General features: G+C 56.4%; 1 protein-coding gene across 1 annotated transcript in view; it reads left to right on the top strand.

Annotated features, from left to right (window-relative positions):
* Positions 1-9,580, top strand: part of CACNG4 (calcium voltage-gated channel auxiliary subunit gamma 4) — a 57,290-nt gene extending 47,710 nt beyond the window's left edge. The window contains exons 2-4 of the mRNA XM_077162984.1: positions 2,206-2,289; positions 7,430-7,570; positions 9,045-9,580. Of these exons, the coding sequence (XP_077019099.1) occupies positions 2,206-2,289; positions 7,430-7,570; positions 9,045-9,580 (761 nt within the window). The remainder of the gene's footprint in view (positions 1-2,205; positions 2,290-7,429; positions 7,571-9,044) is intronic.
* Positions 9,581-21,900: the final 12,320 nt, after the last annotated feature.

The following is a 21,900-nucleotide window of genomic DNA, read 5'->3' as shown; positions in this document are numbered from 1 at the left end:
TTTGTATCTATAATTATCTTGAAATAAAAAGTTTAATTTAAAAATTATGGGGGGGGCTTCCCATATGTATATGTGTGTAGGGATGTGCTGAGGAAATACACAGTGGGCTGTTACCCTTCGTTCCTCTGGGGATGAGTCCATTTGCTTCTTTCCTTTTCTGCCTCATATTTGTTCCAACAAAACATATATGACTTGGTGATTTTGTTTAGACCCATACAGCAGCAAAAGAAAGTGTGTGTGGAAGGGGGGGGGAGCAGCAGAGAGCTCTTGCTAACCCAACCCCATGTCTGGAAAGACATTTAATCTATATCCCCTTGGATATTTTGAATTTGTGGGGAGGGAGGGCATGGCTGGCTTGCTCGACCTTTGTGGGACATGCCCTCCCAGGGGCCCCTCTCTCTGTGTATCCTTGCACATGTCCCTGTGGGAACACCTCTGAGGTCCCAGTCTTCCTGGACCCCTCCTTCCAGGCCATCCTGAGACCAACCTGCCCTCTTTCCTACAATGTGTGCAGTTTCTACCGATTCAGCTGCTCAGAGGAGCAGAAGTGGGTGATTTTTGGGTCCCAAACCAGTAAACTTCTCCTAAGCCATCACCAAGGGCCAAAAGTCATCCTCATTGCTTTATGAGTGTTACCTTGTTTAATTCTCAAAAGTCCCCTATAGAATAAGGGCTGAGCTCATCCCTATTCTTCAGATGAGACCAAGGGGTTCCATTCCATTCTGCTCAGAGAATGCTGCCGACAAGCCATCCAGCTCAAGTATCACCTTCAAGACCCCCACCCTATCTCACCACATCTCTGAGCAAGCCCAGCCCACCAACTGCTGGCCCTCTAGGCTGTGGGTCCTTAATGGAGCACCCCAGCTCTTTGGAGTCAGCACCCAAAGGAGCTGAAGAGGGGAAGGTTCGGGAGGCCAGCTGGTCAACAAGCTAATTGGGCAGCCGAGCAGTATGCCCCATACTCAACAGAAGCTTCTCCTGCTAGAAGAACCAAGAAGGATGTACTTCTGACACAGATTCTACTTCCAAGAGTGTGCTCTGATGGTGAGGTCTGGCTGGGTATAGGCAACTACTGGAGGTGGGCAGGATGCCTGGTGGCAGCCATGGGAAAAGAATTAGTCCCCATTGGGAAAAGCCCAGTGCTGGCCGCAGCGATGTGGGGACGAGCTCCTTGCTGATCCTACTGCAGGAGGGGGGAGGCTGACCTGGGAGGGAGGGCGTTGCTGGCCGGGGTGTTAGGGGTTGGGTTGTGTTCCCCAAGAGGATACAATGAAGGTCTAAACCCTGGTGCCTCAGAAGATGACCTTGCTGGGAAATGGGTTCTTTGAGGATGGAGTTAATTAATGAGAAGGTCATACTGGAGTAGGGTGGGCCCTTAGTCCACCGTGACTGCTTTTCTTATAAGAAGAGGAGAAGAGACAGAGACATACAGGGGAGGAGGCCACGCAAAGACAGGGGCAGAGTGGGGAGCCGGGTAGGAGATGCCTCAGCCTCTCTGGAAGTTTCTCCTACTCTATGTCCTCTCCCTTTGATCGCCTTGAATAAGGGGAGTGGAATTGTGTTGCCAGCTGTGTGCGGGTTTGGGGTGTACCTTAGGAGGAGGCATTCTCCATAACTGTGTTTCAGAGCGAGGGAATGCGATGGACAGACAGACAGGACAGATTTCACTTGTGTTGCACCTGTGACCCATAAGCTCCTCCTCCTGTGGCCTCCAGCTGCAGCCCCTCTCCCTCGATAGATCTAGCCACTCGGAGTCTCTGGCTATCCCCAGCCATACCCCACCCCTGCCTCTTCTATCTGGCAGCCCCTCCCCTGTCCCATTCCTGGTGGGTAAATTCCTTGTCACTTTTCAAAATGCTGCTCTTGAGTCCCCTTGGGTGGGGGTAGGATCATCCGTCCTGCTTGCCTAGGACACTTCTTGGCACCTCTTGTCCCACTGTTCCATTGCCTTTTGTTCCGTGCACTCTCACGGGGGCCAGGTTGACTGGTCACCTCTGGGGCCCTTCCCAGGCTCCCCGGGCCAAGGGATGTGTCCCCTCTCCAGGCCCCTGACAGGGGACCTGTGACCTCTCTGGGGCCACAGCTGTGCGGCTGAGCTCTGCGAAGAGCCCCGCAGCCCAGGGATGTGGGCCCTTGGGTCCTGGCACACGCACAGAGAGAGGACCCGGACACCACTGACCACCTTGTCTTCCTGTGGTTCCCCAGGGATCTACAAAGGGCACTGCTTCCGGATCAATCACTTCCCAGAGGACAATGATTATGACCATGACAGCTCAGAGTACCTGCTCCGTGAGTACCCAGGAAGCAAGAATCCTTCATTCCTTGGTGTTGGGTGGGGTGCAGGTGGCTGGGAGGGCTGTGGGGCGGGGCGCGGAGGGAGCGTCCTGCTCTTCTCATTCTCACGTGGTCGGGTCCGAGGACCCAGTTCTGTTCTGTGCGGCGGTGACAGGCTGGGGGACCGGTGCAGTCACCAGCTGAGAGGCAGGGGCCCTGACTGCTGGGGGGTCTGAGGCCTGGGCCGAGAGGATGCCGGGGTGCACCCCCAGGGCTGCAGGGCGTGGCCGGCTTAGGAGGAGCTGATTGGCCGGAGTGGGGCTGCCGTAAGGGAGGTTAGGAGGCAGACCTGCTCAGGCGGAACATGCGCGGCGGTGCCACCCCCAGCACGTTGCCCTGCCAGCGCTGGATCTGCTGCCCCTTCCCCCCACCCCTGCATTCTGTTCTTGAAAAAACAGATTAAATCACACATTGAGACAGTCTTGTGGGACCTCACATCCCAGAAGGGTGTAGGCAGCCTGTGAGGGGCGAGGAAGGTTGCAGGGCAGGTCGGTCTTATGTGGTTCAGACCAATTCATGGAGCCCCCCTTCTGTCCAGGGAGCCCCTTGAGCCCCTGCCCCCATCTGGGTCCAGTGCCTGGGATGGGCCCCCAAGCCTGGAGCCCAGAAGCCCCGGCGTATGCTGAGCCCCAGAGGACAAGCGCAGCCCCGTGTCCTGCATCGTGATCTTGTCCCTGAGCCCAGGACACCACCCCTGAAGAACGCAGCCAGGGAAGGAGCCTGGAAATGGAAAAAGCAATGTTTCAAAGTCATTTTCCCCTTTCGCCTTAGCCAAGACGTGCCAAGCTGCTCGCAGCAGCACCCCTGGGGTGGAGGCCCGGCTCCAGTTACAGAGGACCCACACCAGTGCGCTCAGAGGGAGCATAACTCACACTGCACCTGCTTATGGATCATATTTTTCTAAGAGAAAAGATTTCACTCTGAGTCACTGAGTGAAATAGATTCTGAGTTAGGGATGATTTTCAATTGCGCTGTCCTGGCTAGATATGCACGAAGGGCCACCGCGGTGACTGTGCAGCTGTGCACAGTACACTTGAGGGGTGTCGTTCATTCTGCAACTATGCAGATGGCATCCCTTGAGTTGTGCAATGTGCATCCCGCACGGCTGTGGCAGCCTGTGGGAATCTCATTTGCTTGGCTCACTGTGGGAGGACGAGGAGCAGGTGTGGTCCCCACAGAGCCTGGGGAAGCGTCAGGCTGCTCTGGCCGCGCCCAGAAACTCAACTTAGCCAGATCTCTGCCTTCCATGCCTCCTCCCTCACCTGCTCCTCGTCCTCCCACAGTGAGCCAAGCAAATGAGATTCCCACAGGCTGCCACAGCCGTGCGGGATGCACATTGCACAACTCAAGGGATGCCATCTGCATAGTTGCAGAATGAACGACGCCCCTCAAGTGTACTGTGCACAGCTGCACAGTCACCGCGGTGGCCCTTCGTGCACATCTAGCCAGGACAGCGCAATTGAAAATCATCCCTAACTCAGAATCTGCCCTTCTCTGCGTGGCCCAGGACATTCGGGTGCTTCCTAAGACTCTTCAGGCAGATGTGTCCCATTGACCAACTCTGAGAGTGAGAGTGAGAGGAAGGAGCCGGGAAGTGGGGTGCCAGGAACCCCCGAAGGAGGCACTGGAGAAACAAACCATTCCCTCTCCAATTGCCACTCGAACTTGCCTGTGGTCATGGGCATTGCCACTGGCTGGTCCTCTCTTCTTGCCTGTCCCTGCCCTCCTACAGCCCTGAGGTCCCTTTCTGGATTGGCCTCATGACCTGCCAGCCCAGAAGCCAGGTGGCGCGACTTCCCGAGGCCCGGCAAGGAGCGGGAGGCAGGCTCAGATGGGGTTCATGGTGGGTGCTCCACCAAGTGTGGAGGGTGCGGCAACCCCGGGCTGGCTGCGGCAGGGAGGGGCAGCTGGGAGCACACGAGGAGGGAAACGCCAGGAGTGGGAGCCGGCCTTCCCCTGAAGGAATACAGCCTGGCAGGCATTCTGCTCCTGCCCACAGACTCTTGCCCAGACCCCCTTGGCTTCACCCAGCCAGAGGCCAGAGTCAAGGGAGCACGGTGGCTCCGTCCACCCGGTAACCGCGGTCAGTCTGCTGGGCCCAAGCGGATAAGAAGGCAGAACGAGGGCCAGAGGGGCAGACCCTAGCCGGGCCAGCCCCAGCCGCACCTGCCCATCCTCGCACTCACCGGCCGGGGAGCTGGGCAGGCCACGGGGTATTTCCCCAAATGAAATGGTGGGGTCAGCACAGCAGCAATGACAGGTCACTGGGGAAGGAAATACTCTCCTTACGGGTATGCGTCAGGAGACCAGCCAGGTTCATCAACAAGCCCAGAGATAGCCAAGGGTTGGTGGCTGTGAGCCCCAGCTGCTGGGGGATGTGGGGGTGCGGACTCCCCAATAGGGAGCTGTTTTTCTACTCGGAGGCAGCAGAAACAGGGGTATTTGGCCCTCGGATCTAACCTGTGTATCTTAGATCAGTTTTTCTGCCTCCAGGTTGTAGGTACCTACCTGTGACCTTAGAGCCAGAGTGGACAACCCAAGGTCATGGCCACCACGGCTGTCCACCTGTGTTCCCCAGGCCACCCTGATTCCCAGTTTTTACTCCCCTGCTCCATATCCAGAATACTGGTCCCCAAATCACATAGATACACAGGAGAGAGGTCCCTGGGGGCTGACTTGCAGGTGGGGATTCCTGAGAATTCATTTTTTCACTCATTTGACAAATACTACACCGTGCCAGGCACTCTCTGTTGGGCACTTGGATCTAGTGGGACCAGGAGCTCCTCCTGGAGCTGATATTCTAGTGGAGAACAGGTGTGTCAGAGAAGGTGGCAGAAGGAGGGGTGGCCCACAGGCGAGCCTGGCCAGGTGGTAGCTCAGTGCTCTGGGCTTGGGGCACCAGGCCTGGCTGTCTTCTAACACCAAGTCTTCAATAGTTCAAAAATGAGATCATCCTCCCTGCTGTGCATTCTGGATCTTTCTAGAAACACCGGGCTCTTCTTCTGAGCAATGTCACTGTCACAGGGCCTCCTGAAGGGCTCTGGGCTCTTGCTGATGCTCCGGCTGATCACGGGCAGGTGTGGAATCTACCTTAGGGAGGCACAGGCCTTGAGGGGTCACCACCCCACATCTGCTGTCCTCTCACTTGGCCGGCCCCAGGAATCTGTCCATCCTGCCCCTTTTCTAGATTCTGCATCCCATGGTGTGTGTGAGTTGGGAGGAGGTGGCCGTACTTCGGATAGGTACAGATTCTTGCCGGGGCCTGAGCTGAGAGCACGGCACGGGGTGGATGTCAGCCCTCCCTCATCCCTCAGCCACGTGCTGTGTGCAGGGCCCAACCCACACTGTCTCCGGTGCCCCTGGCGCCCCTTCCTGAGCCCAGCCCGGCCCTCGGGTGACCATGGAGGCACTGGGCTCCCAGGGCTAAGCACCGTGGCCCAGGGCCCCGACCTTTCTGCAGCACAGGGCAACAGGGAGAACCATGGGGCTTTCCTGGCACGTTGCAGAAGCACATAGGCGGTTTCATCCCAGAGTCTGTGGCTGCAGAAGGCCAGAGGGGGCAGCCGGGAGGAGGGGGTGCTGGGGAGAAGAGCTCCATTTAGTGCTCCCTGAACAATTCCTTCTCTGTGGAGCAAAGGACACACACTGGGGGGTTTACAAAAAGAGACAAATGCTGCCTTCAGAGGCGGAAAGCCCCAACCTGCTCAGCTGGCCCGGAGGGTGCGGCTGCCAGCACTGCCCGCTCTCTGTCCCCATGGCTGGGACTTCTGGGCCTGGAGACCCTCAGTCACTTCAGGGAGACTGAGCTCTGGGCTCCCCCGCCTCCGGCCCTTTCTCCCAGCCCCCATGCTACAGGAGGGGGGCTCATGTGCCCGAAGCCCCTACTATGTGCTCTCATGCCTTGTTCCAGCAGACCCCCACTGCAAGGTAGGGTGTCTGTGCTGGAACAAATGGCCACAAACTGTTTTAAAACAGCGGACTTTTACTCCCCCACCATTCTGGAGGGCAGAGGTAGGTCAGGGTGGGGGCAGGGCCACGTTCCCCCGAGTTTCCGGGGGGGACTCCTTCCTTGCCAGCTCCGGCTGCTGCAAGCCCCAGCATCTGGGCCATGGGCACCTGGCTGGGGTGCCACCTCTGCCGGCACAGCCTCCCCCCTGCACCTCTCCTCTTCTTCCCTGGGTTTAGGGCCCACCTGGGCAACCCAGGGTGACCTCATCCCTAGAGCCTTAACTTGATTACATCTGAAAAGACCCTTTTTCCAAATAAAGTCACATTTGGAGCTACCAGGTTGAGACGTGGATGTATCTTCTTGGGGCCCATCACTGAGCCCCTCCAGGTAGGTATCATTACCCTCCCAGGTGGTAAGAGAGCAACCAGAGGGTGCAGAATTTGTCAGTGGCAGTTTGCAAGGTGCAAGTCTAGGTCCGAGGGGCAGGACCAGCAGGGGCCCAGCTGCCTCCTCCTTGCCACCTCAAGCCAGTCCCGAGCTGCCCCTCCTTGTCTGTCACTGGGGAGGAGGAGGAGGAGGACAACGATGATGATGATGACGGTGGGGATGGTGGTGAAGGCATCACACACCATGGCCCTGGGAAACAGGTACTGTTGTGAACTGCATTTCACAAAAGAGGAAACCCAGTTTAGAGAGGACACGAGGCTTACCCAGGAACAGAGCCCAGACTCCTGCCCAGACCCATCCACAGCCAAAGCCTCTGCCCCCCGCCAGGGCCAGGGCCACCTCTCCCAGCGCCGCCCACACCCCCTCCCCCCGCCTCCCCCCTCTCTCCCGAGCCTTAACAGAGGGCAGGGGCGGCAGGGGCCGGGTGCTGATGGGGCCCTTGCCCGCGATGGCTGCCGGGACCCGGGGGGCCGTTGGGGGGCTCTCCACCCGCCCCCGCCAGCACAGTGCAGCCCACCCCACGGAAAGCGGGAGCGAGGTGGGGGCGGCCTCGGGGCCATTGGGGGGTGCCCGGGGCGGGAAGCAACAGGCCTGCAGCCATGGCCAGCCCCTGCACCGCTGCGGTCTGGGTTGGGGGGCGCGGGGCTCACCCCCTCTGTGCTGGGCTCACCCCCTCTGTGCTCGTCTCCCCCCGGGCAGGCGTCGTCCGTGCCTCCAGCGTCTTCCCCATCCTCAGCACCATCCTACTCCTGCTGGGTGGGCTGTGCGTGGGTGCCGGCAGGGTCTACAGCCGCAGGAACAACATCGTGCTCAGCGCCGGCATCCTCTTCGTGGCCGCAGGTGAGGCCCCGCACAGAGCCCGGAGGTGCCATTTTTTTTTTTTTTTTTTCTGGAGGAGGGTGAATGGTCTGGGAATCGAACACCGGTCTCCCACATGGAAGGTGAGCATTCTGCCACTGAACCACCCGTGCACCCCTTGTCATCATTCATTTTTTAAAGTTTGAGAGGTGCAGGGTACCGTGAAGGAGGACTCCTAGGAGCTGTACACACCTGGCACGGGGTAGTTGACCAGAGGGAGCCAGGCAGGGCTGACACCTGGAGTCGGCCAGGTAAAGACAGGATGAGGGAACATGCTCCGGTAAGGGGATAGAGTAGGCACATGTGACTGGCATGTCCAGAGGCAGAGAAGTCTAGTGTGCCAGGGCAGAGCCAGCCAAAGGCTTGGCAGAGTGCTGGGCAGACGCCCCTGTCTGATGGGACTGCCCCAACTCCCCCAGCTAAGAGGAGAGCAGCAGCACCTCCCCAGCCCCCTAAAGAGCCACCCAGGAACTCCTTCCACCCACACCCCAATTCTGGATGGCGGTCACATGCCGCACAACTCAACACCACCCCTGCCTCTGAGCCTGGACAGACAGCTGCCGCTGCAGACACGGAGCAGTGGAGGCCTGGGGAGGGGCAGGCCTCACAGCTGCTTAGTGGTCAGTTAGTGGCTGTGGCCGGCCATGCACAGTCCAGTGTGGAAGCTAGGTTTTCCAGCCTGAGTTGCAGGGGCAGCATGGGCTGGGGGCTGGGCCCACTGGGCAGAGTTCTCCTCTAACCCCTGAAGGGTCAGCACACACTGGTGCTAAGCTGGTCGCTGCCTCAACGTCTCAAGGTGCTGGGCAGCACGTGGGGAGCTCAGGAAAAGGTGCCACTGGGACCCTGTCAGGAACAGCTAGAGCGCACCTGCCATCTGAGGCCTCATTCCAGTAAATAAATGGGAAAAATGTTAAGAAGTTCAGTGCTTATTTCCTAATTTCTTCTCATAGCTCCTTGAGCCGTTGCAATAGTTTCCCAGGAGAATCCTTGCTGATGTGGATTCTTACTCTAGGAGTTTGCTTCCTTTCTTCCCTTCTAGCTCTCACTCCCCTTCTTCCCCTTGCTGCCTTTCCTTCCTTCCTTTTGCACTAGGGTAAGATACTGAGTGAGTAAAGTACCTCCTGTAATATCTTTGCACCCATTCAAATTAATTTAATGACAAAATAGCAACCAGAATAAAACACACTGATCCAATGAGAGGGTGGCCACCAGCCCCTCCACTGACCTGTTCCCTGTCCCCGTTGGTCTGGCTACAGGTCTGACCTCTGCCTCTCCCCACCCCCACCCAGCAGTGGGTCTGACCTCTGCCTCTCCCCACCCCCACCCAGCAGTGGGTCTGACCTCTGCCTCTCCCCACCCCCACCCAGCAGTGGGTCTGACCTCTGCCTCTCCCCACCCCCACCCAGCAGTGGGTCTAACCTCTGCCTCTCCCCACCCATCCCCGCTCCCCTTTCAGGCCTCAGTAACATCATTGGCATCATCGTCTACATTTCCAGCAACACGGGCGACCCGAGCGACAAGCGAGATGAAGACAAAAAGAACCATTACAACTACGGCTGGTCCTTCTACTTCGGAGCCCTGTCCTTCATCGTGGCAGAGACCGTGGGTGTCCTGGCGGTCAACATTTACATCGAGAAAAACAAAGAGTTGCGGTTCAAGACCAAACGGGAGTTCCTGAAGGCCTCCTCGTCCTCCCCGTACGCCAGGATGCCGAGCTACAGGCACCGGCGACGGCGCTCGCGCTCCAGCTCGCGCTCCACCGAGGCGTCGCCCTCCAGGGACGCGTCCCCCGTGGGCCTGAAGCTCGCCGGGGCCATCCCCATGGGCGAGCTGTCCATGTACACGCTGCGGGAGCCCCTCAAGGTGGCCGCGGCCGCCGGCTACAGCCCCGCCAGGGAGGCCGGCTTCCTGCAGGTGCACGACTTCCTGCAGCAGGACCTGAAGGACAGCTTCCACCTGAGCGTGCTGAGCCGCAGGACCACCCCCGTGTGAGCCGCCGGCCGCTCCCCGGGCCCACAGGGAGGGCCACCGGGCCTGCGGACGGACCAGCGAAGCCAACCCCAGGCCCCTGGTCTCCGGGAGCTGCCGGAGGCCGGCTTTACCCACAGCAGGGTCTCGGGGGGGGGCCGGGGGACCCAGGAGTCTCCCTACAGCTGCACAGCCTTCGCCCAGCCCGGGAAAAGCGAAATTGAGCCATTATCTCCTCTCGGAAGCAAACCTGGCCACGGGCCTGGGGCCTGGGGGCCTTCCCTCCCTCCTGCCTGGCTCCAGGCCGTGGGGTGGGGGGCTTCCCAGGGCACGAGCGGGGCCTCAGGACACGTGTCCGCCCCTTTAGGAACCCGTGACTCCCGTGGCCTTTGAGCCAGAACCGAGAAAACGGAAGCGCTCCCCTCCTGTCGGTGTCTCAGCCTCCCCGAAGGGGCCTGGGCTTGAGAAGCAGGGAGCCTGAGATGAGCGCCCTGCAGCCTCCTGGTGCTTTGGCCTCTGTGCTGTCCTGGGGCCGCGTCACTGGACCTGAGGAACCGGGCAGGGGAGGCCTTTTGCGGGCCTGGTAGTGAGGGTTGCTGAGCTTTCCTAGCTGTTTCTGGAAGCTTTGGCCTGGGCGCGGGTCTGCTCCTGCCTCAGAAAGAAAGCGCAGGGCACGCTGGCTGACTGCGCTAGAGGGTCTGAAGGATGCCCTGGTCAGATGCAGCGACGCCCCCCGAGGGGCAGCTCTGTGGGGGCCGGGGAGGGGCAGCCACCCCCAAGTGACCTCGGATATCAGAGCCTCTCTCCTGTGCAAGAAAACGAGACCTGAGGTGAACAGCTACCAAAAGAAAATCAGAGAACAAATATCCATTTCCAAAGCGGTTATTCAACATGATTTATTGCAGATAAATGCAAGTTGCGTTCATTTCATCTTAAAAAGTAACAGCAACACCCCCCCACCCTCCTGTTATTGTAATTTATTCAGCGACCCTCTGAAGGACTCAACGGAGGAAGTGTGGATAAAGGGCAGAGCTGTGCTTTTCTTTGGTCTTACAAAAGAAACAAAAATCTCAGCACCTTGTTTGGAACTGAGGAAGCGGGTTCAAGTGTTGCTTTTTGCAGCCATTCTGCTTTTCCTCCCGAAGCAAGCCAAGAAAGCGGGAGCGTGTTCAGGTTCAGGAGAAAAGCCCTCTCGGACGTGGAGCTTGCCCTCTTTTATATCAAATATGTGCTTTCTAAAGATGAACTGTTTCTTACCTTTCGACACTTCTTGATTCGATTCTGAGCAGTCGTCTGTAACCCCCGGTACCCGCCGTGCTAGGATGCGAGGAGCCAATTCTTACCTCAGCCACTTGTTCCCGGAGCCCCTGGGTGGCCTCGGCCCCCGAGGCAGGCGGGTCCCTTCTTCCTGGAGATGTCGCCGTCATCGCGGGCCGCCCGGGACCCCTCGGCGCCGCCGAAGCCCCTCCCCGACGGCGGCGTCTCCGCGCCTGCGCGGCCGCGAACCGCGCGCAGCGGGGCCGGGCGGCCCCGCCCCTCTCCCCGGCCCACCCTCCGCCTCCTTCGCCCCTTCTCATCCCGGCGGAAGGAAGCGGGTGTGATCTGAAGAGCCCCCCACCCATCGAGGCCCGAGGCCCCAACCAGCCCTCTGTGACTTCCAGAAGCGGGGCGGCCTTGCAGTTGCTTCGGGGTACGCCCCGTACCCCACCCGCTGCCCCAGCGGCCCTGGACCTCCGCGGAGGGAGCCGCGTCCCCGAGCACCCTACCTCTTTCCCAGCCCCGGGCAGAGCCCCGCGCCCGCTCTAGGCACCAGGGCAGAGCAGAAGGGGGAGAGGAGACGAAGAGGGGCAGAAGGACAGGGAGCAGAACAACCTCAGAGCCTTTGGCCTTCACAGACTTTCTCCCACTGCCGCCCCAGTCTCCAGGAGGCCCTGCCTCTGCGTCCCCCCACCCCCTCCACCCTCCCTCCTGCATCTCAGCCTGGACTTGCCTCGGGGAAGAGAAGGCACCGCCGGGCCGGCCACCTGGCCGTCTCAGGCCATTCTCCCCGCGCCCCGGGGCTGTGGTGGCCCTTGCCCGCCTTCTCCCAGCACCCCCCCCCCCCCCCCCCCCCCCCCCGCCCCAGTCCCGGTGTGTTCTGCTAATTAAGCACCCTGTGAATCCTATACCGACTCCTGGTTTTGGGTTGCTAGTTCAGTCTTTTTTTTTTTTTTTTAATTAAATAAAAACATTTTTAAAATGTTTTCTTCCTGCTGTGGGGCAGGGGAACCCTCCCCAAGACTTGGTGGGCACTTCGGGTGCACTGGGAGAAGAGGTGGGGAGGGCGGAAACGTCTCTGGCTTTAGCCTGGGCCCCGGCCGCCTCCCTGCCCCCCTGCCCCACCCCACCCCCGGCCAGGCCTCGCTCGGGCTGCCCCGTGGGGATTCTACGACCCTCACCAACCACCTCCGAAGCCAGAGCATCACAATGGGAGCCTCGGGGACCTCCCAGTCCCTGCTCCGACCCAGAGATGCAGGCAAGGCCCAGAGTGAGCCCCTGGCTGGGGTGGTATCCAGCCTGCTGTGGGTCCCCGCCGGTGCCCCCGGACTTCAGCTGTCAACCTCCAGGCTCACGCCTTCGGGGGACCCTGGCTGATGTCACCCTCCCCTCTTCGGAGGCAGGAGAAGTGGCAGCAGCACCCGCTGCCCAGTTCCGCCCAAGTTGCAGCCTGGGAACCTTCTCCCCTAACCCCAGGCCCTGCTCTCTTTCTCTCACGGCTGAGACCTTGAGTGTTCTTCCTCGGAGCCCCCAGGAGCCTTTGGTGGCTGCTGAAGGACTCGCCGGACCGAGAGCCACCGGGCTCGGGAGCCTCCTGCAGGAGGACGTTGTCTTGAGAGGGCCACCCCCACCCCATGCCCATGAAGGGTGCAGGCAGGGGCACAGCCGCTTCAGGAGGCAGGGAGGACAAGGGCCACCCCATACCCATGCTCCTGGCTTGTCCACCGGCCCTTGGGGAAACCCGTGTCCCCCGCTGTGCTGAGCCGCCAGGTCCCAGGGGCCAAGGAGACCCCAGAACTCTGCCCGCCTGAGCCCACAGGCCCCACTTAGGGCTGCCACGTCCGCACCCTCCACTGATTCTTAGCCCCGAGGAGAGGCTGGCGGCCTACGAGCTCCCAGTCACCCTGGGCGCGGCCCGGGGCAGTCTGTGTTCTACGTCTGCCTCGATGGTTCAGCTGGAGCTGCAAGGAGGGACGTGGAGCGGGGGTTCTGCCACTGGAGCCCCCACGTGTATCGTGGCTTTATAGAAGTTTATTTCTCACTCATATAAAGCCCAGTTAACTTTAGAAGCGGGTAGTGCCCTGCTCCACGCCGTCGCCCAGAGCTCCAGGTGCCCCTGCTCCAGAGGCTGTGCTGCCTTCAACATGGGCGCCCAGGGTAGGCCTGGGCACCAGCGTCCAGCAGGGAAAAGAGGGATGGAGGAGGGCCTCGTGGGAGGTTTTGATGGACCAGGAAGTGTGGTCCCTTCTGCCCATACACCTTTGGCCAGAGCTAATCAGGTGGCTGCACTGAAGGGCCAGGGAGGATGGGGGCTGCGGTCCAGCCCAAAAGGAACGAAAAGTGGTTTGGGGATCAGCTGGCTGGTCTGAGCCCCATGGCCTCTGCCCTTCGGCCACTCCCTCCTTAGCCCCTGAGCCCTGACATTTTGGGAGTATCCATTTGGGATTGACTCCTCTGTCTGGGACTGTGTTAACCTCTGTGTGTCCTGTGAGTCCCTCCTTCAGCTCCCACGTAGATCTAGCCTCTTCTCTGCCCCCAAATACCCAATCTGTAAAATGGGTCCATGCTGCCTTCTTCCCAGGCTCGAGCTCATGCATGCACCCAAAGGAGACCCCAAGAATCACCCAACAGCATGACCGGCCAGAGTGGCAGGTACCCTAGGAATTGTGGCGTCTGATGTGCTCATTATAGAAAGGAATGGAGCCCAAAGAGGGAGGAGAGGATGGAGGATGGAAGGAAGACTAGTTTTTTTGAGAATTTTTATAACCATGAAAGGGAGAAACCACTAACCCAGTGGTTCTCAGCCAGGGGCGATTTTGCCAGCCAGGGGACTTGAGGCCATGTTTAGGGACATTTTTATTTTCATGTTTGGGGGGACCAGCGCTGCTGTGAAACATCCTGCGGTGCTCAGGAGCTTCCCCCCCCCCCCCCCACACACACACGGGGGTCAGCAATGCTGAGGCTGAGAAATCACACTTGCCTGATTTTACAGTGAGGGAAACCAAGGCACAGAAAGGGGGCATCATGTGTGCAAGTCCACACAGCAAGTGTTTGGTCCTTTTGTCTGGGTTTTAGACATGATACGAAAACTCGTCTATTATTCCCAGTATTTCCCTGCACATACGGGGTTTCTGCCTTCTTCCTCTATACTTTTGAGACGTTGGTTTTAATAACCAAAGTTGGGGTGGGGTATGGTGGGGAAGGAAAGTGGAAAGTGGCCCCGTCCTGGGGTGGGCTCAGGCGGGCAGAGGTCTGGGGTCTCCTTGGCCCCCAGGACCTGGCGGCTCAGCACAGCTGGGGACACGGGTTTCCCCACAGGCCGGTGGACAAGCCAGGAGTATGTGTGTGAGTGACTCCTTGGAGCCTGTGTCACCGCGTTTGGGAACAGAATGCTGACGGCATAAAACCAAATGGGCCGCGGAGAAGGGGCCTGAGCAGCCCGGCTTGTCACCGCGGGGTTCCCCGGCAGCGAGCACCAGCGAGCCAGGGGCCAAGCCCAGCACCCGTGCACTGCAGCCCACCCCCCTCAGGGCCCTTCCCTTCCCGGTGGAACGAGGTGATGCCTCCCGTCCAGGGTTGGGGAAAGGGTGCACAAAACGTGAAATTAAACAAGTAGACATTCACGAATGCCCCTTGGCTTGGCCACTGGCACCAGAGGGAGCGGTCAGGAGCGTTGACACCAGCCCTCCAGGGGATTCCCCAGAGGGACTGTTCTAGAACGCCTGGGAGCATTGCTTGGAGAACCCACAGGGTGCCCCCGTGCCCACTGTACTGATGTTGGGGAGAACCCGTCAAGGTGATGGCGCGCGTTCCGGTGGCTGTCATCTGGCTGTCATCTGCCTTTGAACCGAGGCTGCCGAGGCAGCTCGGTGGCTGCTGCTGCCTCCTCAGGCCCTGGCAACGCCCCACTCCCGTGTTCCTGGTTCCACCAGCCACGCAGGCTGCAGAGCCGGGTCCCCACCAGCTCTCAGGCGTCCTGGCGCTTGGCTGCAGCTGGGAGGTGCCGGGTGGACCCAGGAGCTGGCCCATAGGAGAGGCTGGGGTGGGGCTGGGGACGCCTCCCGCAGGGAGCTCAGGACCCCTGGGCCATCTCAGGCCCCTGCATTGGTTTACAGGATGGACCCCCTGGCGGCTCAGCCTGAGCAAAGGGGTGGGGGTGGTGCTGCTCGGGGACCTTAGAATCCAGAGAGGGGGACGGAGCAGATACACTCAATACACGTATTTTTAGATATGCAGCCTCCAACAAAACGGCAGGTGCAACCTCGGGAACAGAAGTCTGTGATCAAAGTGGGTTATGATCCCATGTCCTTGAGCTTAAAACTGCAGGAGGAGGGGGCGGGTTGGAGGGACCTCCATCCTGACCACTGTACCCCGAAAAGCATTCTGGGAGACACGTTCACGCCTGTGGGATCCCCAGAGCCCAGACATTAAACAGAAATAGCCAGGCCTCTTTTTAAAAATACTTTGAAAATATTTTTAATATAAAAAATAATGCCTAATTTGCCATAACTCTAAAAGTAATTCATTTTACCTAAAAAAAAAAAACTGAAAAAATACAGAAAAGTTAAAGAAGAAAAGAATATCACCCAAAATACCAGTAGCCCAAAGATAAGGACAGTTAACATTTCTGAGCTCCCAAATGTGGAGGTGGGATACGGCTTGGTACTTTGTCTTTTCTCACCAGGAGCATCTTCTCACATCTTTAAGTCTTCTTCGAAAACATAATTTTTAGTGGCCATATAAAACAGAGACACCACTATCCTTCTAAGCAGTGCCCTATTCCTACACACAAATGGTTTGCCCCACCCCACCCCTGATCTTTTTTAAAAAATATTTTTATTCATACAAAATACATATATATATGTATTTATTGACAAATCTTCACACATGTACAGTCTGTACATGGTATGCAAGCCACTGCTCACAAAATCATCATATAGTTGTGTGTTCATCACCATGATCATTTTTAGAGCATTTGCATCATTCTAGAAAAAGAAATAAAAAGTAAAAATTCGTATATACTATACCCCTTACCTCTTCCTCGCACTGACCACTAGTATTTCCATCTACCCAATTTATGTTACCCTTCGTCCCCCCTATTATTTATTTATTTATCCATACTTTTTACTCATCTGACCATACCCTGGATAAAAGGAACATCAGACTCAAGATTTTCACAATCACACAGTCATATCGTAAATGCTATATCTTTATACAATTGTCTTCAAGAATCAGGGCTGCTGGAACACAGCTCAACAGTTTCAGGTACTTCCCGCCAGCCACTCCAATACATCATAAAAAGGGATATTTATATAATGCATAAGAATAATCTCCAGGATAACCTCTTGATTCTGTTTGAAATCTCTCAGCCACTGAAACTTTATTCTGTCTCATTTACCTCTTCCACCTTTTGATCAGGGCTTTCACAATCCCTTGATGCTGGGTCTCAGCTTATCCTGGGATTTCTGTCCCATGTTGTTAGGAAGATTTACACCCCTGGGAGTCATGTCCCACGTAGGAGGGAGGGCAGTGAGTCCACCTGCCTTGTCAGCTTAGAGAGAGAGGCCACATCTGAGCAACAAAAGAGGTTCTCTGGGGGTGACACTTAGGCCTAATTTTAAGTAGGCTTAGCCTATCCTTTGCAGGAATGAGTTTCATAAAGGCAAGCCCCAAGATCAAGGGCTCAGACTGGTTGTCTCACTGCTTGTGAGAACATCAGAAATTCTTCGAATCCCACCCTTGATCTTAAGTGATGTCTGAGTGGGGTGAAAGCACTGGGATGCTGAGTACTGCTTGATGCACGTGAGATCTGGGGGCATCTCTCTCTGGTCTTCCAGCCCAGTTTCATCCCAACGGCTGATGAAAGGTCCATCCTTGTCCACCTCCAAAGTTGGTAAGGAGTTTGTCTACACCCAGATGCTGTGGGTCTGGACCACGATGGTGACAGCCTCTCTGCCCCCCACCCCCATGACCTGCCCAATAGCCAGTGAGCAGCTTTCTACCCATTTCCTCTAGGAGGGCTGTGGGTGCTTCATTCCACAAAGCCCTACATCCAGATGTCCTCAGCCACCCCAAATGTAATCCCCTCTAGTGTGTCAACTAGTTGGGCTGTATATCCCACTGCTCCAAACTTAGTGGCATTAAACAACCATTAAATATGCCCAAGGACACTGTGTGTCAGGAAGGCTCGTCTCCGCCCACAGTGTCTGGGCATTGGGCTAGGAGATGTGATGGTTGGGTGCTGGAAAGGGAGAAAGAGGATCCAGAGAGGGGCTGGGCAGATACACCTGATTCAGATATTTTTAAACTTGCAGCTTACAACAAAATTGCTGGTGCAAGCTTGGGAACAGAAATATGTGATCAGAGAAGGTTATGAATTCATGTCCTTGGACTTAACGGCTGCAGGAGCAGGGAGTCGTGGAAGACTCCAATACTTCCAAATCTTTTCTTCCATCACAACTGGGAAAAAGCTTTCTCCTAGGAGGGCCTGGATAGACCCTCCTGAATCCTTTCTCAAAACTGTCATCTCCCAACTCCTTCCTGGGTATCCTTCACCTCCACCTAAAGCTTCAGACTCTAGCTTAAAGCCCTTTCTCTGCACCCCAGGTCCCACCACCATCACACCAAGGCACGCCAATGTGGGCCAGCCACTCTGACTCCCTGGCCTCACAGTCCTCTGGTCTTCTCACCTCCATTGACCTTAGAAGGACCTCTGGGCCCACCCAGATAACCCAGAGTCTTTCTCCCAAGTTCCAGGTCTGCTCCCAGTTTCCACATCCCGTGTCCATGGCAGACCACTTCATGTCTCCTCAAATCTTCACTCCCCTCTTCCATGGTCTTAGAGAGCTTTAGCTGGTGATATTGCCACCCAGCTAATTTCCAAAGCCCTTATGTATGGTCAAAAGCTTAAATTCCTGCCAACTCAAATACTTTGTGCTACTTCTGAGTCTACTGCTTATAGAGAAATAAGAGTGAACCGTCACTCTTCCTGCTCTTTCCTGCTTCCTGTGGTCTGGAGCATTGACACATCATCGACCTGCCTTTGGCCTTGCTTATGAGAACACCCTAGAGCACAGTGCAACAACTAGATGGAAGGTGCCCAGGTCCATGATTGACTGGATGGAGACCAGCCGGACCACCTGGCCTGTGATGGGAAAGAGACACACTTGTACCTCATTAAGCTGCTGCATTCAGGGGCCTCTTTGTTGTAAAAACATAGTCTATATCTAATGCGGTGTTTGAACCTGAACCCTTCTTAAAATTCACCCATTCTCCTCCAGCATACTTCCCTTCTGTCAACAGCACCATCGGTCACCCAGGCCGCCAAGTCCAAAATCCTGGCTCCTTCCTCCCCTCATCCATCACATTTCATCTCACGCAGTCCATTGGGTCTACCACCCATGTGTTCCTCAAATATATGCTTTCCTGCCTTGAGCTGTCTCTTCGCCTCATTTTATTCCAGGTCCCCCCCTTCCATCACCCTCTTTACTCCTGTCCCAAGCAGATGGCCACACCACTGTCCAGTTTTAAACTCCAATGGCTCCCACTGTTCCTAGGATAAAGGCACCCCCAGTTTTTGGCATTTTCTTTTTTAACGTGCTTTATTGGGCCCTGCAGGTCTGGCCCCTGCCCAACCTTATCTCTCATCTCCTCCCCATCCACTCCTTCCATGTGCCTTAGCACTCTACCCAGACCTGATCACATCTGCAATTTACAGTCTGGACTTTTCCTGCCCTGGGTCTTTGCACCCGCATCTTCCCCTGCCAGTTAAGTCCTCCTTCCACTGTCCTAACCCCTACTCATCCTCCATTTCACCTGCGAGGGCTCTTCTGACCCACCCACTCCGAGGACAGTTGCCTCTTTCCTGGTGTGGCACAGATCCCCAAAACCACCCTCAAGTTCAATGATTTTCTCGAAGGACTCATAGGATTCCTAAAAGCTACCATGCTCCTGGTTATGGCTTATTACCGTAGAGCTTAACAGAGTAAAATCTATACTTTTAATTCTAATTTAAACACTTTCTCATGCCTGGAGAGACCAGGCATGAACTGCCCATTGTCCTCTCCTGGTGGAGTCCTCCTCACAGTGCTTAATTCTCCCGGCAATGATGGGTGACCACGCACGCAGACTTCTGCCAATCTGAGCCTTGGTGAACGTGTTTTTTATGGAATGCACACGAACGGCCTTAGCTACGCAGTATCCATCCTGTTTCTTTCCCCCAAGATGCCAAACCATCTGGCTTGGCTGCAGGCCCCAGGTGTACGAAGACACTCTCAGGCAGGACATTCCAAGGGCTCAGATGTTACTCCCTGGAGCTGGTCAGGGTGCAGTCCTTTCCTTGGAAGGCACAGGGTTTGGACAGCGAAGGTCTGCTGAGTTACCCCTTACATAGCCTATATCTAATGCAGTGTCTGAACCTGATCCCTTCTTAAAATTCATCCAGCAGGCCCTCCGCTTCCCCTCTCAGCCCTGCCACCGCAGAGGACCCTCTCGGACAGTCCAGGTCCATCTCTCTGCCAGTCCGTGGGCTGCTCAGGGGCAGACCTGTGTCCCTTCCATGTCGATAGCCCTCAATGATCAGCAAGCAGCTGACGAATGAATGAATGTGTGAATGCATGTCACAATCACCAAATAATATTTCTCTGGCTCCACTGCTACCCATTCTGCAGGAAAGGCATCAACACTCGGAGTCCTCTTAAATCATTCTCAGGGTGAGACTCACACTCTGGATGGCGACGGGGTTTCCAGGGGCTCGTCAAACTCGCCCTGTCCCGGCTCAGGGAGGGCCACTCTTTCCCTTACATGCTGGTGAACTCACTGGCGAGACGTCCCTGTGGCTGCCCAGGCCATGGGCCCCACCGCAGCGGACGCCCTACTCACTCACCTCAGCCCCCGAATGCTTCCGGGGACACTCACGTCACTGTGCTTCATTGTCACTCTCGTCCCACGGAGCAGACACTATGTCTTCTCTGCTTTGCAGGCAGAGAGGCTCAGCAGGGTTAAACATCTCCCACAGGGCTCAGCAGCGGCAGAGCTGGGGCTCAGGGCTGCGTCTGTGCCTATGCCCCAAGCCCCTGTCACTGACGTACACTGGCCTGGCGCCCTCACACATCCCAGGCACCGCCTGAATGGTTACTACTTCTTCTTTTTTCTTTAAATTGACTATTCTATTTTTCTTTTTAAAATATTATTATTGAGAAATCTTCAACATATATACATTCTATAGATGGTGTACGATCAATGACTCACAATATCATCACATGTATTCATCACCATCATTTTCTAGAACATTTGCATCACCCCAGAAAAAGGAATGAAAAGAAACAAGAAAAAACTCATACCATACACCTTACCCCTCCCTCTCGTTGACCTCTAGTGTTTCCATCCACTCTATTTCTTTTACTCTTTGTCCCCTCATTATTTATTTATTTATTAATCCATATTTTTTTACTCATCTGAAATGGACTATTCTTATTTTGGCCCTGCCCTGAAGAAATAGTATTAACGAAAGCACGGTTTGGATACTTCCAATCCCCATTCAATAAAATGTAAATGTCTTAAAATTTAAAAAATGCACGTGCCTGGGCAACCCCCATGTCCCACAGCGAAGGCGTTGTGGGTGTTTGATCTCGTAGCGTTCTTTGCACTGCTGAACTTTAGTAAATATGCTTTTACTCTCCAGCTGCTCCGCAGACACCTGCAGGCCTCCCAGGGCAGCTCTGGGAAAGCCTTGCAGGGCGGGGGGAGGGGACAGGTGACACGCTGTGCAGGGGCCCCCAGGGGATGGAAGTGGGGGCAGAGAGCCAGAGGGCAACGGGGGATCTGAGGTGGAATGCGGAGGTCAGAAGGTGGAGGCACATTAGGATGGCCCCTCGCTTTTTTCGAAATGGTATTTTAAATCAAACACCCAAAGCCATGCTTGAGCCTATTTAAGCCTGAGCTCAAAATCGAATCAGCGCATTACCGAAGGGCAGTTACTTGGCTGTCGGCCTGACGTGGCCTGGCCCCGGCTCCCACCGAAGCCTCCAGATGAAGCTTCCCAGGGCAAACGAAAGGGGTTCATTTCGGATGCGCACAACACAGACAACTCCCAGATGTCCACTTTGAAACGATCTGTAGACAATGTCAGCCCTCCGGATGATGCTCCCTTTGACCTTGACATTCCAGAGGTCGCCTGGGCCTCCTGACAGCCCTCAGCATCTCGAAGCAAGTTAGTCCCTTGTCCCAGGTGGCCCCAGGTCTGCCCCAGCTGCCATCTCTTCTGTCCCTCTGATCTTAAAGCCAGGTGGAAATGTCTTTTCAATAACATAGGGCAGTAAATTATTTGTGCCTCTGTTTCCTTCTTTTTCTTACTGTATCAGTCCTTCTGATCAGTCCATCCATCCATCCATCATTCAACAAACGCTGATGCAGAGCCCATCCTGAGCCGGGTGCTGTGCCTCTCATCCTCCATACCCCCCAGAAGCTCACAGCCCATTAGGGGAAAGTGATCCTTCTGTGGGCCATAACTAACACCATCATCCCAGCCTTCCTGGAATGATTGCCTCCCGGGGACTAAGTGCATTATTTCTAATGCACCCACCAGCCCCCACGCCAAGCGCCAGCGCCCTTGTTTCACAGATGAGGATAAGGCCGTCTGGAGAGGTTAGGACTCGCTCGAAGCTCCACGGCTGGAACACGGCAGAGCAGGGACTTCATCCCGGGACTGGCTGGCGCAGGCACTGATGGGCGGGTGGGTTTCCATTTGCTCACCGCCCCCCACGCCCTCCACCCTGAGGTGCTGGAAGAGAATGATCCCTGGGTGGGAGGGGTGAGGGGCGGGTCATCCCCCAGCCCCGGCTCCCAGCCAGTGGCAGTGGCCAATGAGCCCCTTCCTGGCGGGCAACGCCCTGGGGGAGCAGGCAGCCTGGCTGTGGTTCTATGAGCAGACAGGAGTTTTTAGGAAACTGAGGCTGAAAGTTGACCTGCCTACACTCTCTGAAGCTGCCAGCTGTCTGGTGAGATTTGCAAAGATGAATTCCAAAGGAAGAGGCCCCCCATCTTTAACGCTTTTGCTCACTCGGTTGGAGGACAAAAAAGTTCACATG

Source organism: Tamandua tetradactyla, chromosome 6 (genome assembly GCF_023851605.1).
Source record: "Tamandua tetradactyla isolate mTamTet1 chromosome 6, mTamTet1.pri, whole genome shotgun sequence".
Classification (NCBI taxonomy): domain Eukaryota; kingdom Metazoa; phylum Chordata; class Mammalia; order Pilosa; family Myrmecophagidae; genus Tamandua; species Tamandua tetradactyla.
This window is presented reverse-complemented; position numbering and strand designations above follow the sequence as displayed.